Source organism: Orcinus orca, chromosome 11, assembly GCF_937001465.1.
Source record: "Orcinus orca chromosome 11, mOrcOrc1.1, whole genome shotgun sequence".
Taxonomy (NCBI): domain Eukaryota; kingdom Metazoa; phylum Chordata; class Mammalia; order Artiodactyla; family Delphinidae; genus Orcinus; species Orcinus orca.
Window position 1 is genome coordinate 34,514,238 of NC_064569.1, and position 15,879 is coordinate 34,530,116.

The window sequence follows — 15,879 nt, forward strand, 5'->3', positions numbered from 1 at the left end:
AATACTCTACAGTTATAACACTACTATAATAACTGACACTACAATTAGAAAAACTGTATCCCTCGGTAATTGATACTGCAATTAGAAAAAAGATACAGAAAATATTTGAATAATATGAAAAACTAACTTGACATAATTTACTTACATAAAACCTATACAAAATTACTGCAGAATACACATTATTTTCAAGTGCACATAAATATGTACCATGATAGACAATACTTTCAGCTATTGTCATAATATTTCATGGAACTCTCCCTCACCCTTGCCAAACGCTATTCAGACATCAAAAGGAAAAGAACTCAAAATATATAATTGTGCTTGGCAATTAGGAATTCATTTGTGATTTTAGCGAAAGTAGTATCGATGAAATATTGAGGGCTGGAAACCACGTTATAATGGACCAACGCTTGAATGAAAGGTAAAGATGAAGAGATCAGGAGGATAGCTGTTTCTCTTAGGAAGTTTGACAGTGAAAGGAAGAGAGAGTGAATAGGGGTGGCAGAGGAGGACATATTTTTGTTTTAAAATATAAGAGAGGTGAACACGGTTTCTGGATGAAAAAAAGGAGCCAGTAAAGAGAGAAAGGAAAAGGAGAGAGAATAATCTGCGGAGAAAGGTCTTGGGTAATTCAGAGTGGGAGGAAATCAAGAGCAGAGATGGGCAGATTGGCCTTTGATATGATCAGGGAAAGCTTTTCCCCTTAAGAAGTAGGAAAAATAGATAAAATAGATGTAGAGGGTGTTTCACTTTAAATGATAAACAGGTATAGAAAACTACTATACACTGCATAGTAATATTTGTAACTAAGGTACAGTGCAAAAAGCATGCTTTGTGATAAGAGATCCTCAAATGTTTTAAATCACATTCACATAAAACTGACTCCCTTATATGTTTGTTTCTTTCCTTTTTTGTTTTTTTTTGGGGGGGGTGGAGTTTAGAGGGTGGGGAAAGGCAGGAAAGGTGGAGGACAGGAGAGGTAAAGTGAACAAAAAATAAAAAAGCAATTCTCAGAAAAAGGAACCTAATAGCAAAAAATATATGAAAGGATCTTCATCCAACCTAGTAATTAAATAAATATAAATTCAAACAATGAAATACTATGCTCTGCCCCATAAGATCAGAAAAAAATTTCACATGTCACTGAGGAAGTGGATACTCTAAACTTTTTACACCCTGCCAGTGGTAATTTAACTTGATTTAACCCCTTTAGAAAGTAGTAATTTGGCAATTTCTAGGGAAGTTTAAGATGGATGGATGAAACATGTTATTGCTCAAAAGGATCTACTCCCTCCCTTGGGAGAGGATTGTGATCATTTCCATATGTCTGGCCATCCTGCACTGTAGAGGTGATATATTTCCCTGCCCCATTGACTAGGATTTGGTCATGCGATTTAAGTTGACCAATTGAATATGAGTATACATGGGTATTCCTTCTATGAACAGAAGCTTTTGAAGTCATTGCAAATTTTTGTCAGCTTCCTGCCCATTATTTCCATGAGAAGGGTATACACTGGATAGGAGCTGTTTCCATCCCAGCTGCAACAATTTGAATAAAATCTTTTTAGAATTTCTGTAGTGATTTTAGAGTTATAGACTTTTTGGTGAAGAATTCTTTTTTTTTTTTTAACCTGAAAGGAAAATGAAAACAAAGTCCTAATATATCACACAAACATGTTTATTACTTAAATGTTTATAAATTATAAGATTTTACTTATGAATAAAAACATTTCTAGAAAATGTTACACATTTTGTAATAATGTTTGTAACTGGTTTCAGGCACATAGTGCAAAATACTTCTTTTCTGATACAGAGATCCCTAAATGTTTATCTAACCACATTGGCACAAAATTGCTTTAGTACCTTATATGGTACAATATACCCCTAATAAATCTTTGAAAAAGAAAAACTTTGTGGACAAAACTAGTACACTACTATTTACTGGCAAAAATCTATTAGTAGATTCAGTTTTCTTGGTTTATAAAGTAGGTTGCCATAGAAAAATATTATTTGTCTATGATTCTTTTAAAATCACATTATTATATAATACACAAATTATTCACCTGAAAAAAATCTCTTAATACCTGAGAATTTGTCCATGAATAGTTAATTTTTATACTATCTTTTATGTTCTGGCTTTGAGATACCTCAGATATGAAATAACTTGAACGTCTCTAATAAAAGTTTTGCAAATGTAAACATAATTTTATGTTTACCAAAATAGGATCTTCAACATGTCAATAATTCTTTTCTACTTGATTAATAAAATACAGTACTTAACTGTGAGAAAATTAATTTTTTAAGAGTAGACATATACATATATAAGATCTATAAAGACATGATAGAATATACACATTATAAAAACAATGTATTGCTCTTATAAGTACAATCAAATTAGAGGTAGGTGTTTTAAGTCAAATTCTACTATATCATATCTTCTTCTGTATTATTCCCACAAAATTTCATATTTAGTATTTAACCAAAGCATATATTTTAAATACAAAATTATACCATATTTTAGGATGATTTTTTTCAAGCACCATAATGCACAATTAAAAATTAAAGGAAACATAAAACAAAGTATCTAAGCTGTATCAGTAGAAAGTATAATGGCTATGTACTTTTTTGATGTGACTATTGATTTGCTATTCACCTGACAGATTCAGTATGTTTATCGCAGTTTTAAATAAGTTCATTTTCCTAATTTTTACTTGCTCCATTTTAACAAGTAGAATAAACATTCATTGTACAGTAGGATACCAGAGCAGAGATTTACATGTGTGTTTATAGGCATAAGGTAATTGTGGTCCAGTCCAAGCTGTTAACAGCAATATTATCTTGGTATAATTCAAGCATCCCTGTATACCCTACCATAAATTACTATATCCTTTTAAGGATCCAGATTAGAATCACATATCGTTCAGTTTATTTTGAAGGCCTTGAAAAATTAAGCAGTGATGTGACTCCCTGATGAGCACCCTGAAAAAAACGCACAGACATTTTAGACATGGAAATCTCAGGAAGGGAAGGGTAAAGAAACAAGCACCAGCTATTTGCAGTTTCCAGAGAATGTCTCCTCTTTGGGACATACTTCCCACTTCTGAATGTTCATATTACTTGAATTGGGAGACCAGTAGTCATGTGAGGAATACACTTTCCACAGAACCCTCCACATCTGCCATAGACTTTGGTTCCATCCTGAAAATAGGAAGAGGCAGAGATACAGGAGAATCTGTTACAAGCTAGTATCTGCGTGCACAGGGCAGAAAAAGCAAATGCTTTGAATCATGCGGTTGAAATAATTAGCCAAGGTTTCATACAACAATTACACTTGAGGTCAAAGGTCATGCCATTTCAGGATTAGTTGAAATTTGTGGTCATGGGAATTAGATAATGTGAGATTCATATTATCTACTTAATGATTATAAACCACACTCTAATTTAGACAATTCATCTCAACCCACTTATTTTTCAACAAGATATCTATTTGCTTCAGTGAGTTTATTAAAACCTCTCCCAATCTGTTGTCCAGCATTGCCATGATTTTATATAAGATTCTCACAGACTAAAAAAAAGATAGTATGCAAACTTGACCTTAACTGAATCCAAGCCATATTAACCTCAAATATCTCCTGGAAGCATTAGAAACACAGCCTGAAGAAAATATTTAGAAGGTGATAAAATGAGGGGGGCGGGGAATAAAACTGGACTGAAAGCAGGAATTATAATTAGACAAGGACTAAAAAGGGAGATTCTTCTTTTTTTTAGGAAAGCAGAGCTGCTTACTGAGGAATGACTGGTGAAGAAGGTGGTCAGGACATGCTAGATTTTCTTTCCAAACTGTCTTCTATCTTTAGGTCCAAAAGTCAAAAGGCATTTTGATAGGATAAAGCAAAAATAGCTTGAACTCCTGTAGTTTCTAGAAAAGGTAAGTTTTGCTTTGTTTTTTTAATCTAAGGAAGGAGGATAGAGAAGGAAACTTTGGGTTCCTGGAACTTTTGAGGATGAAGAATATTTTGAGATCGGGGGCTTTTGAAGTTGCCTCTCCTTTCAAAAGCTTTCTAAACTCTAGAGAGTCTGAGTAAACAGAGAAAGGAATGGCAGTAAAAATTCCAATTTATATACATTCCTGTTCGCAAACGGATCGTATAAGTAAACCCCTAATCTTGCTTAAATTTAATGGGAAATGAAAATATGTGTGCATTTCCATAAGTACATTTGGGTTTCACAAGTCTCATTTTCACACCAGGCAATAGATCTCAGGAAATACCTTCATGTGCAAAATTTTTGATTGAGGGAGAAACTCTCAATTAAAAAAACAAATAAATAATCTTTAGAAGAGAACTTAAATAGAAGCAAAAGTAATGATTGTACTAAATATTCATTTTTACTGCTGCCCTCAGCCAGATCTCATTTAACCAAAAGATACCTAAAAGCTGTATAAAGTCAGAATATCTCATTGCACTCTCTACATTTTCTACTTGCTCAGAATATACTTTAACTAGGTAATTAATTTATTTCCATTCTTCTACCAAAAGGGATTAGACCAAAATTTGCCAAATAAATATTTAGAAATAGCCATTTTTAAAAAGCCTACTGCTTGCCCATATGATAGAAATAATAAAAATTTAAATTCTTTAATTATAAATTGAAACACAATTTCATAATATTCAGAAATATAATGTTTTAGTCTCTGATTATTAGAAAATTGAATTTCATTTATAAGTGGTATTCATATAAATAGGAGTGTAACAGAAGTCACTTTTATCAAAAGAAAGAAAAATGATAAAACCTTAGAGTGGGCAGGGGGTTGTTGATGGTGCTGATTTATGTGCAATATAGGTGAGGACACTTATAATGTAGATCCTGATTTACTATAGATAGAATCATGTTATCTAAGACATGGGAACTCCAAGTACTAGGAGCCATCTCATAAAGAGTATGTGCTAGTACACCATACCAGCATCAAAATTAAATGGATTCTGCTTTAGATAATACATGTGCTATAGGTAAAAACCAAATACCAATGTTCTCTAGATAAAGGTAAACAGAGGAAAATATGCATACAACCCTAAAAAATATTCCTAATTCTTGAAGAACCTATAAAGGATATTTGTTAAATGACAAATGGCTTCAACCTCAGCTCCATCACTAAATCAAAGTAGTGAGGTAAATAAACCAAAAAGTTACCTCTCACTTTGAAATATTAAAACCTACAAACCTTTAATAATTAGAATATAGCTAAAAGCACTACCTCTTTTTGAAGTACCTGCATTTCAAGCCATCAACCCCAAACTTGAGCTACTTCAATCTATATGCTCTGGCATTTGATTTCATGTTCAGATATATGTAGGCTAAACATGAATGTTTATGTATATAAAACCTACATAAGCACATGAATAAAAATGAACCCAATTCCATAATTTCATAAATTAATGTTATATTTCATTATATGTAATATAGCCCATCATATGCAATAACGCATTAGTCATTAACTTCATATAACTCTAAATTTAAAGTAGAGGACCTTTAATGCTAGTTCACAGCACAGAAGTATTTCAGACAGATTTTTTGGTCCAGCAGGACTTACTTGTGATCTGTGAATGATGACAGAGGCATAACTGCCCTGAGCAAGCCACTTTGCTGTACTGGATATCTTCATTCCAGTTCCAGCCAAATTAATGCTGAATTGTCCCTGGATTGAAAACAAAACAAAATAAAAATAGATGGAATTCATAAAATATTTAAGCATCCACTTTGCTGGAAACACCTGAATTGGAATTATGTAAGAAAGGACTCGAATTGGTTTTCAAGATTCTTTCTTTAGAAAATGAAAGAATATTGATACAACCTTACACTAAAGAAAATGAACAGGCTAAAGACTTTTTAAATTGATTACAAATAAGTCTTCTCAATTACAAGAGACAACTGAAATAATACCAGATAATGTTATTTGTGCAAAAGTAATTCTGTCCAACACTAGGACTCTAGGGTTGACAGCTAGAGCTTATGCTCCTGTAGCAACAGCAAGTCCAGTCAGAATGGGAGTTCACAGGGATTGATACCAACCAGACTTTAACATTTCTCCAGTTTCAATTTTTGACCCCTCGTTGCTAATTTCCCTAAGTTACACCTGTTTAATGTATTTCCTAGAATCTTCTGTTACTGTGCCCTTACCTTTTGTGTTAAGAATGTTACTTTTTAACCTACCACACAAAACTACTGAATGTGATATTATTGCCCCAGCTATCATGTGCTTTTAAGAGCCCAGAAGTGTTATGTGGACGTCTGATGCCACATGATTTACACACATGGTATGTGAGCCCCCTAGTGGCTTTATGATCGAGTTATTTTCAAGACATAAGAACCAGTTTCATGTCAAAATATTCCAGACTATCTCTGCTAAAAATTAAACTTTAGGGCTTCCCTGGTGGCACAGTGGTTGAGAATCCACCTGCCAATGCAGGGGACATGGGTTCAATACCTGGTCTGAGAAGATCCCACATGCCGCGGAGCAGCTAAGCCTGTGCGCCACAACTACTGAGCCTGCACGCTAGAGCCCGTGCACTGCAGCAAGAGAAGCCACCATAATGAGAAGCCCGTATGCAGCAACGAAGACCCAACACAGCCAAAATTAAATAAATAAATTTATTTAAAAATAAACTTTAAATATCTGTTAATTAAGAAAGTGCCTGATTAAAATTGGCAAAATTTGTGGCACATGTATATGATCTTGCAGTACAGAATTATACACTGAAAAGCTGAAGTACTTAATGAAAGCTAATTAAGCCTACTGCCAATGTTTAATATACATACAGTTTTAGAGCGATATGAGGACAATCTTAGATCACATCACAATATCCTATGGCCTAAGACTCAGGAATCTTGAGCAAGACAGTGATAAAACATTAAAGATTATGTTATGTCAATGAAAATATTATCTTGTCATGAAAGCAAACTAAATAGATTTCAAATATATTTATAATATGAACTATTACAACTGCTAAAAAATTATGTATCAGTTTAGTTTATTGTTAGATTTCTTAGGAATCTTATATACTTCTTATTTAAAATCAAAATAGAGATTCAAATACATTTATAATACAATGATAATATATGGAGAATTTTCCCCAAAATAGAAATAATTTGTTTTAGATAAATTTCAAAGAACATTAGTTATATACGTCATTTGGTTATGAAATTTAGAATATGACCTGTATGTGTGCTTCATTGCTGTACTCCTAGAGTCCAAAAGAAGGCCTAGGCACTCAGTAAGTGTTTTTAAATGGATGAATGAAGTGCAACATTATAAATATTAAATTTTAGCATTGTAAAAGTTAATACACAGCTAAACCCTTCATGCTCGTGATAATGAATGACACTAACGCTACACACATCAGAATTTTATATTAGTAAATATTTGAATGAGAAGAAGTAATTCTAAGGATATATTCTACTGGTTAATACTTAGTCATCTCATACAGGTTTTGCACTGAATACCTTCATCCCACCTTAACTCATAAATAGGCCTCTCACCAAATAAAAGAAATGGAACTATATTCTGTGGTGTAGGTTTCCTGTGGCTAACCACTTACTGAGTGCCCCAGTTGGGGGAATGCAATGTTTTCACAACCTAATAGTTTACACTTCCATTTATTCTTTACCTCCCTGCTCAAGGTTGCTTGGAAGCATTCAGCTGGAAAGGAAAGACAAAAATCCAGCTGACTACAGTACTGAGAGACTTAGGTGGTCATTAACACAATGAGTTAGGTCTAGAAATATCTGCTGTTTCATTTCTCCAGACTAATTTTCATGATCTTTGTTTACATCTTTAGTCCTTGTTCAAAAGCTACATAATACAATCTCAAAGAAATGGCAAAACAATTCAACTGAACTCTGGGATGATATTGACAGAGGTAAAAATACACTTCACTCATTTGTTCGAAATTAACTGAGTGGCAGACTTGGTATGAAGCACTACTGCAATACAGAGAGAGGTTTTGCTCTAGGTTTGAGAAGTGAAGCACAGATTGGTGGTTGCCAGAGGTAGGAGCTGAAGGGGGAAATGGGTGAGGGTGTTTTACAAGATAAATAAATCCTGGGGATTAATGCACAATATGGTAACTATAGTTAAGTATACTGTATTGTATATTTGAAAGTTGCTAAGAGAATAGATCTTAAAAGTTCTCATCACAAGAAAAAAAAAATTGTAACTATGTGAGTTGATGGATGTTAACTAAAACCATTGTGGTATAATTTTTCAATATATACATAGTCAAATAATTATGTTGTATACCTTAAACTAATACAATGTTTAATGACAATTATATTTTAATAAAATGGAGGAAACTAAATCTGATATACACATAAATAAATGTGATGCAATGTAGAGAATTATAGGTGCCATAAGAAAGGTACTGGTATATTCCTATGGAACTTTAGAAGTGATAAATGATTGAATAATTGTATTAATTACTTATTTCAATTCCATTACTTTATTTAAGATTAAAATTTAAACCTCCTTTAACCTAATATTTAACTTGAAAAATTAATTCAACATAGTATCAACTAAAAAATATGGTTTTTTGAAGTAGTATGAAGTTTATCTCCTCTTGTACTCTCGACATTTTTTAGAAGAGGCCATCATAGGAAGTAAAATTCTAACAGCCAAATCACAAGTGGAAGGTAAGGTGATTCAGAAGACCTAAGAATTCAACAGATTGGAATGTCTGCCCTTGAGTAATTAGCTGCATCAAAGGAAAAGTAGTTAAGGATACAAGGCAGAGGGAAAGCACAGAAATAGATGCAAGTTTTAATGTTCCACTTCTTTGATTGACTGGTTGGTTCATATGTGCCCATTATATCATTAGGTTTTACAATCTTAAAGTTTGTTCCACATATTTTATTATGAATGGGATCTATAGATCTAATGCAATTCCAATAAGAGAAATGATTCTAAAATTTATATTGAAAGACAAAGAAATTAAAATAATTAAAACAAGTTTGAAAAAAAATAAATTTGAAGGACCCACACTACCTTGTTTTAACACTTATTATAATAAAGTTATCATAACCAAGACAGTGCTGTGTTGGTGAAGAGAGAGACATGTAGATCAATGGAACAGAAGACAGAGTCAGAAATAGACCCACATAAATATGTGCTATATATATATATATATATATATATATATTTTTTTTTTTTTTTTTTTTTTGGCCCCACCACATGGCATATGGGATCTTAGTTCCCCGACCAGAAATCGAAGCCATGCCCCTGCATTGGAAGTGTAGATTCTTAACCACTGGACCACCAGAAAAGTCCCCTCCAATTGATTTTTGACAAAGGCAGAAAGGCAATTTACTGGAGAAAGCACTGTCTTTTCAACAAATGGTGTTAAGACAACTGGATGTCTATAGGCAAAACCCTTCCAACTTCATAAAAAATTAGTTCAAAATCAGTCATAGGTATAGATGTAAAGCATAGAACTATAAAAAAATTTTTAAGAACACATAGAAAAAATCTTTGTAACCCGGAGTAAGTCAAAGGCTCTTAAATATGACATTAAATGTACAACCCAAAAAAGAAAAAAATGATAAATTTGACTTCATTAAAATTTAAAACTTCCACTCTGTGTAAGACAATTAAGAGAAAGAAAAGATAAGGTCCAGACCAGGAGAAAAAGACTTGGAAATGTTATATACAACAAAAGACTTGTAACCAGACTATGTAAAAAACCCTCAAAACTAAACAGTAAGGAACAATAAGGAAACAAACAACCTAATTTTAAAAATGAGCAAAAGACTTGGGCATACACTTCACCAAAGAGTATATACAGATGGAAAATAAGCATATGAAAGATACTTAACATTATTATCCATTAGTGGAATGTAAATTAAAACTACATTGAGCTACCACAGAAGATGGGAAAACAAACAAAAAACTTGACAATACTAAGTGCTGACAAGGAAGCTAATCAACTAGAAATTTAATCTTTGCTTGTGGGAATAAAAAACGGTACAGCCACTGTATCAAACAGTTTAGCAGTTTCCTATAAAGTTAAACATACACATATCATGTGACCCTACAATCTCACTCATAGGCATTTATCCCAGAGAAATGAAAATGTACGTTCACACAAAAACCTGTATGCAAATGTGCATCTCAGCTCTATTCATAATCTCCAAAAACTATAAACAACTCATTTTCTTCCAACAAATGAACAAACTGTAGGACAGCTGTATGACATTCATTTGATGGAATAATGCTCAGAAATAAGGAAGAAAAAATTATTGACACATGCAAAAACACAGATGGACCTCAAAGGCATTATGTTGAGTGAAGGAAGTCAATCTCAAAAGGTTACATATTGTGTGATTCCATTTATAACACATATCTATGTCATCCCAGAAAATGCAAAACTAAAGCAACAGAAAAAAGATCAGTGTGTACAAGGAGTTAGGTGGGAGGGAGGAACTGACTCCATGGAGGAAATGTGAGGGAGCTATTCTATATTCAGATTATGGTAAAGTAATATGAATCTGTATGTATGTTAAAACTGTATACTAATAAAGGCAATTTTATTGTGTTTTTTTTCACCTTAAGATGTGAATGAATATAACACTTATTTAAAGAAAAAAATTTCCAATTGACTTGCAAACAAAACCCAAGTACATGCTATATGTAATAGACACACTTAAAGTGACTCATAAAGGCCAAAACTAAAAGCATGTGCGAAAGTATACCAGGAAAATGTACATAGAGAACAGGGGTAGCAAATCCTGATAAGGTAGAATAGAATTCAAGTATGAAATCAGGAAAACATGACAAAGAAGTGCGAAAAAGCATAATCCACAATGAAGACGTAATATGTGAGTATTATGCATCAAATAACACAGCAACTTTTTTTCTTTTTTATCGCAGTATGCGGGCCTCTCACTGTTGTGGCCTCTCCCATTGCAGAGCACAGGCTCCGGACACGCAGGCTCAGCGGCCATGGCTCACGGGCCCAGCCGCTCCGCGGCATGTGGGATCTTCCCGGACCGGGGCACGAACCGGCGTCCCCTGCATCGGCAGGTGGACTCTCAACCACTGCACCACCAGGGAAGCCCAAACACAGCAACTTTTATGAAACAAAACTACAGGAGATGAAAGGAGACATAGGTAGAAACATCCTAATAATAGGAAATTTTAATATACCACTTTTAATAACAAAATAGATCAAGCAGGCAAAAATAAGGAGAGAGATGATCTAAACAATATAAATAAAAGGGTAGATCTTATGCATATATATCAAACTCTGCAGTCTGATAATAAAGAATACACGTTCAAAATATGTAAAAACTGGCTCTGAATACTCAAAATGGATGCTGGCCATGATCCTCTGGCATTGGTTATTTCTCTTGCTCTCATGTAATCAACATTAATTACAAAACAGCTAAAGAGATACACATTGTGTTTTTTTTTTTTTTTATGGCTCTGTGAAAAGTACCAAACATTTTACTTCACTTTTGAGGTATATATATATATATATATATATATATATATATATATATATATATATATTCTAAAGTCACATCACACTCTTTAACTTCATCTTATATTACAATGTGGCAAAGTTTATTTTCCCTAGAGAGTGCCATATGTGTCCATTTTCTTTTTAGCATTCATGTCCTGGGGTGCCCTGTCATATGCAAACAAAGAGAATATGGTTTTGAGGAATCCCAAACAACAGAATAAGTTCTTTCTGTGACATCAAACATCTGGAGAGTATTCATGCAAATCTTATATAACTTAACACAGAATCTGGTTTATATATTTGACAGAATAGCTTCAAGAATACTGGACAGTTTGTATTTTTGGTAACAGTAACTTCAGGCACTTGAATACAGACTGAAAAAAATGGGCATACCTTTTTTTGACAGCACATACCTATGCCCAATAACATCTAATTTTGGAAATAGAGCTTTGCATTCCAGAAATGCAAACTAAGTGGAAGAGCCATCTCACCTTGACTAGCAGAGAGGAGCATTTTATTACTACACTGGGGCTACCTCTGACTTCCTCAAGGATCTTGTACAGGTTGTTGACACAGAGTGTCTGTTTCTCCAACTGTAAATTGGGGTTACCCAGTTTATAACTATGTACTTTTCTCAAGATATTGTAGGGGAAAATGGGGTTACATAAAAATTGGAGTAATAGAGTTAGAAATTACTGAAAATATCTGTTTTACCATTTAAAAACTTGATTGTGCTAAGATCTCTTATTCTGATCTCATGCTCATTGAGAAATATGCTGTTTATAATAATTAGTTTTCTGTTAAGATATTTTCTATAAGCAAAGTTTACTAATGAGATAAAAGGAGTTTTGATTCCACTTGACAGTTATATTACTTATTTGTATATCAGTCTCCTGTGAATTTTGTTGATGTCTCATTGACCAGATTTATTCAATTCAACATGTAATGAAAAGGACCAGATTCCCAGAATGTCATGACCTTTCCGAGGTAATAGTACCTTGTAGCACACTCTTCACATCTCTAGGTGGCATTTACTTCTTTCTAATTTACTTCTTTCTAATCATATCAAGTATATGACCAGAAGGCATTGATTAGAAGGAATATGGATTGTTGGACAAAGTTGACCAGTCTTGACATGGGTTGGTCATTGGAGACTGAATAATCTCCATTTAAAAGGGTCAAAATGGAAAAGCTATTTTAAATATCCATATGTGAAAGAAAAGATTGTTTAAAGTGCTAAAAGTTTTAGAATACACATCCTTGACCTTAGAACAACTGTTCAAAGAGACACAGTGTAAGACTTCAGAAGGGGGAGTTCATCAGGAAAAGCATAGTCCTGGGAAGAGAACTAAATAAAAGATGTAGGTCAGAGAGTCACCATTTTGCAGGGAGAGCAATCATCTGGTAGGCCAACATGAGCGAAGCAGGGAAGGAGAAGAATGGACATGAATAGAGCTAACCAGGCTCAAAGATTGAATGAGAACCTGAGATTCCTCTGCAAAGCTGTGTACCTTAAAAAATATAGCCAATAGAGGGAGCACATTTGGAATGGCTTTTGAGGAGACCTGTGGACTCTTTCTTCAGTGAAACAATAGAGAAAAATAGGAATAGAGGGGAACTTCCTTCAACTTGATAAAGAACACTTACCAAAAATCTATAGCTAACATTACAGTTAATGGTGAAAGACTGAATGCTTTCCCCCTAAGATCAGAAGCAGTTAAAGCATGTCCACTATCACCACTCTTCAAAATAATGCTAGAAGTTCTAGACATACATACTAGTATGATTCCACCTATATAACATCTTTGAAAAGACAAAAATTATGGAAATGAAGGCTAGATTAGTGGTTGCTAGAGGATAAAGTGAGGCTGGTGGTAGGAGGGAAGTAGTTGTCATTATAAAAGTTCTTGTGGGGCTTCCCTGATGGCGCAGTGGTTAAGAATCCACTTGCCAGTGCAGGGGATACGGATTTGATCCCTGGTCCGGGAAGATCGCACATGCCGTGGAGCAACTAAGCCCATGCGCCACAACTACTGAGCCTGCACTCTAGAGCCTGAGAGCCACAACTACTGAGCCTGCATGCCACAATTACTGAAGCCTGCGTGCCTAGAGCCTGTGCTCCGCAACAAGAGAAGCCACCACAATGAGAACCCTGTGCAACGCAATGAAGAGTAGCCCTCACTTGCTGCAACTAGAGAAAGCCCGCACACAGCAATGAACACCCAATGCAGCCAAAAATTAAATTAAATTAAATAAAAAAAAATAAAGTTCTTGTGGTGATAAAAATGTTCTGTATATTGATGTAGAAATGTCAATATCCTAGTTGTGATATTATACTATAATCATGCAAGATGTTACCATTTGGGGAAACTGGGTACATGGGATCTCTGTATTATTCCTTAGAACTACATGTCAGTCAACAGTTACCTCAAAATAAAATGTTTAATTTCAAATATAAAAAATATATAAAATACAAAACCATTTCAAGTCTCTTGAAATTGTCCTAAGGCTATACAAAAAAATGGAGAAACATTTATTCGGGAAAATCTATGAAATCTAGGTAAGAACAGTAAGCATCTGTGACATCTGAACCATGACCTGTCCTCTCTTCCCCACCTCAGCAAGATGACAGTTCTACTCTTCGTGGGTGCAGCTACGAACACAGGACTGTATTTCCCCCAGCTCTCTGCTAGGGCTAAGCTTTCTCCTAGGGTGTGTGGGGGGCGGCAGGGGTTGGGGGACACCAGCACTCCTCATCTCACCCAGCTCTGTGTTGCTGAAGCTGTCTTAGAGGCAAGAATGGCGGAGAGTCTGAAGCTCCCTTCCACCACTCAGTCCCTGCTCATAGATCAGAAGATCTGCCCCAGGCATGGCAGCCCAAGAACACAAGGCCTGAGTCAGTCCCACTCAAAATCACTGGTAGGGCAGAAGTTCCATGCTGAGCAAGGCAAGCCAAGAAGACCAGGGGATGTTGCCATTACCCAGCATTCTGCTTATAGATGGGGGATGTTACTCTGCAAAGTGGGTTCTACCCACTCAATCCACAGAATTGGTGCAAAGGTCCTTCCTTGGGGGAAAATCAATCTGTAAGAACAGAAAATTCCATAGCTTTTCCTAAGGAGACTGAGCTTATTTGGGACTGAACATGGGGAAATTTAAGCCTAAAGGGCATACTGAAAATAAGATTTTAGTGGTGTGCAGTTAAGAGGAGGATGGGGGTAACTGGATGAGAGCAAGAAGCCAAATGGTAGGTCAAAGCTCAGTTTATCAGAGAAAACCAGGGAAAGAGACAGCCAAGAAGGGCTCCTCTTGAAGTCTGACCTGACCTCAAAGACTGACCTATAAGACTACCCTGGCCAAGGGGCCTGAGTTTAATTGGATCAGACCATGTAGTAATTTATGCCTCCAGGATGTTACTGAAAGAACAAAGTGATCATATACTAATTAGTGGAAGCTAAGAGCTGAGTGTGATATCAGTAGAGGCAGGCCATCTAGAAACTTCATCAAAGACAGGCCAACTAAAAACACTGTCATTCCAGGAGGATTGGGGTGACAGTGTACATGTCCAAGGCTGAGCCCTCTGAGGAGTGACATTAAAGGCTGCACACCACAGGGGAAATAGATGTCCCTGAAATAGCCCAGCCAAAGAGCTAAACAAATACATAAGCAAGCAAACAACAAATCCTAGAGGGAAGGGGAAACTTAGTATCCACAGTTGCTAAAATATCTTATCTAAAATGCCTGGTTTTCAACAAAAAATTGTGAAACATGTAAAGAAACTGGAAAGGATGACTCATATACCGGGGAAAAGGCAACAGAAACTGCCTTTGAGAGGTTTCAGATGTCAGGCTAAGCAGATAAAGACTTCAAAGTACCTATTATAAATATGCCCAAAGAACTACAGAAAACTGTGTTTAAAAAAGTAAAGGAAGGTATGATAATAATGTCTCATCAAAGAGAGACTGTCAATAAAGAAATAAAAATTATATTTATAAAAAGAGCCAAAGGACAACTTCAGGAGTTTAAAAGTACAATAACCAAAATAATAAATTCACTAGAGCAGATCGATCAGTAGATTTGAGCTGGCAGAATAATCAGCAAACTTGAAAAGATATCAATAGTGATGAAACAATCTGAAAAATAGAAAAAAGAATGAAGAAAAAATGAATAAAGCCTCAGAGAAATAAAGGGACGCCATTAAGTGCACCAACGTATGCATGATGGAAGTACCAAATAGAGCAGAAAATATATTTGAAGAAATAATGGCTGAAAACTGTCTAAATTTCATGAAATGCATTAACCTACACATCTAAGAAGCTCAACAGACTCCAAGTTAAGTAGACACAAAGAGATCTACATCCAGATA

General features: G+C 34.9%; 1 protein-coding gene across 1 annotated transcript in view; it reads right to left on the minus strand.

The window, feature by feature from the left end:
• Positions 1-1,663: 1,663 nt before the first annotated feature.
• Positions 1,664-15,879, minus strand: part of ADAMTS20 (ADAM metallopeptidase with thrombospondin type 1 motif 20) — a 195,643-nt gene continuing 181,427 nt past the window's right edge. The window contains exons 38-39 of the mRNA XM_004274437.3: positions 5,591-5,695; positions 1,664-3,198 (exon numbers count right to left, since the gene is read on the minus strand). Coding sequence (XP_004274485.2) covers positions 3,109-3,198; positions 5,591-5,695 — 195 coding nt within the window. The 3' untranslated portion in view covers positions 1,664-3,108. The remainder of the gene's footprint in view (positions 3,199-5,590; positions 5,696-15,879) is intronic.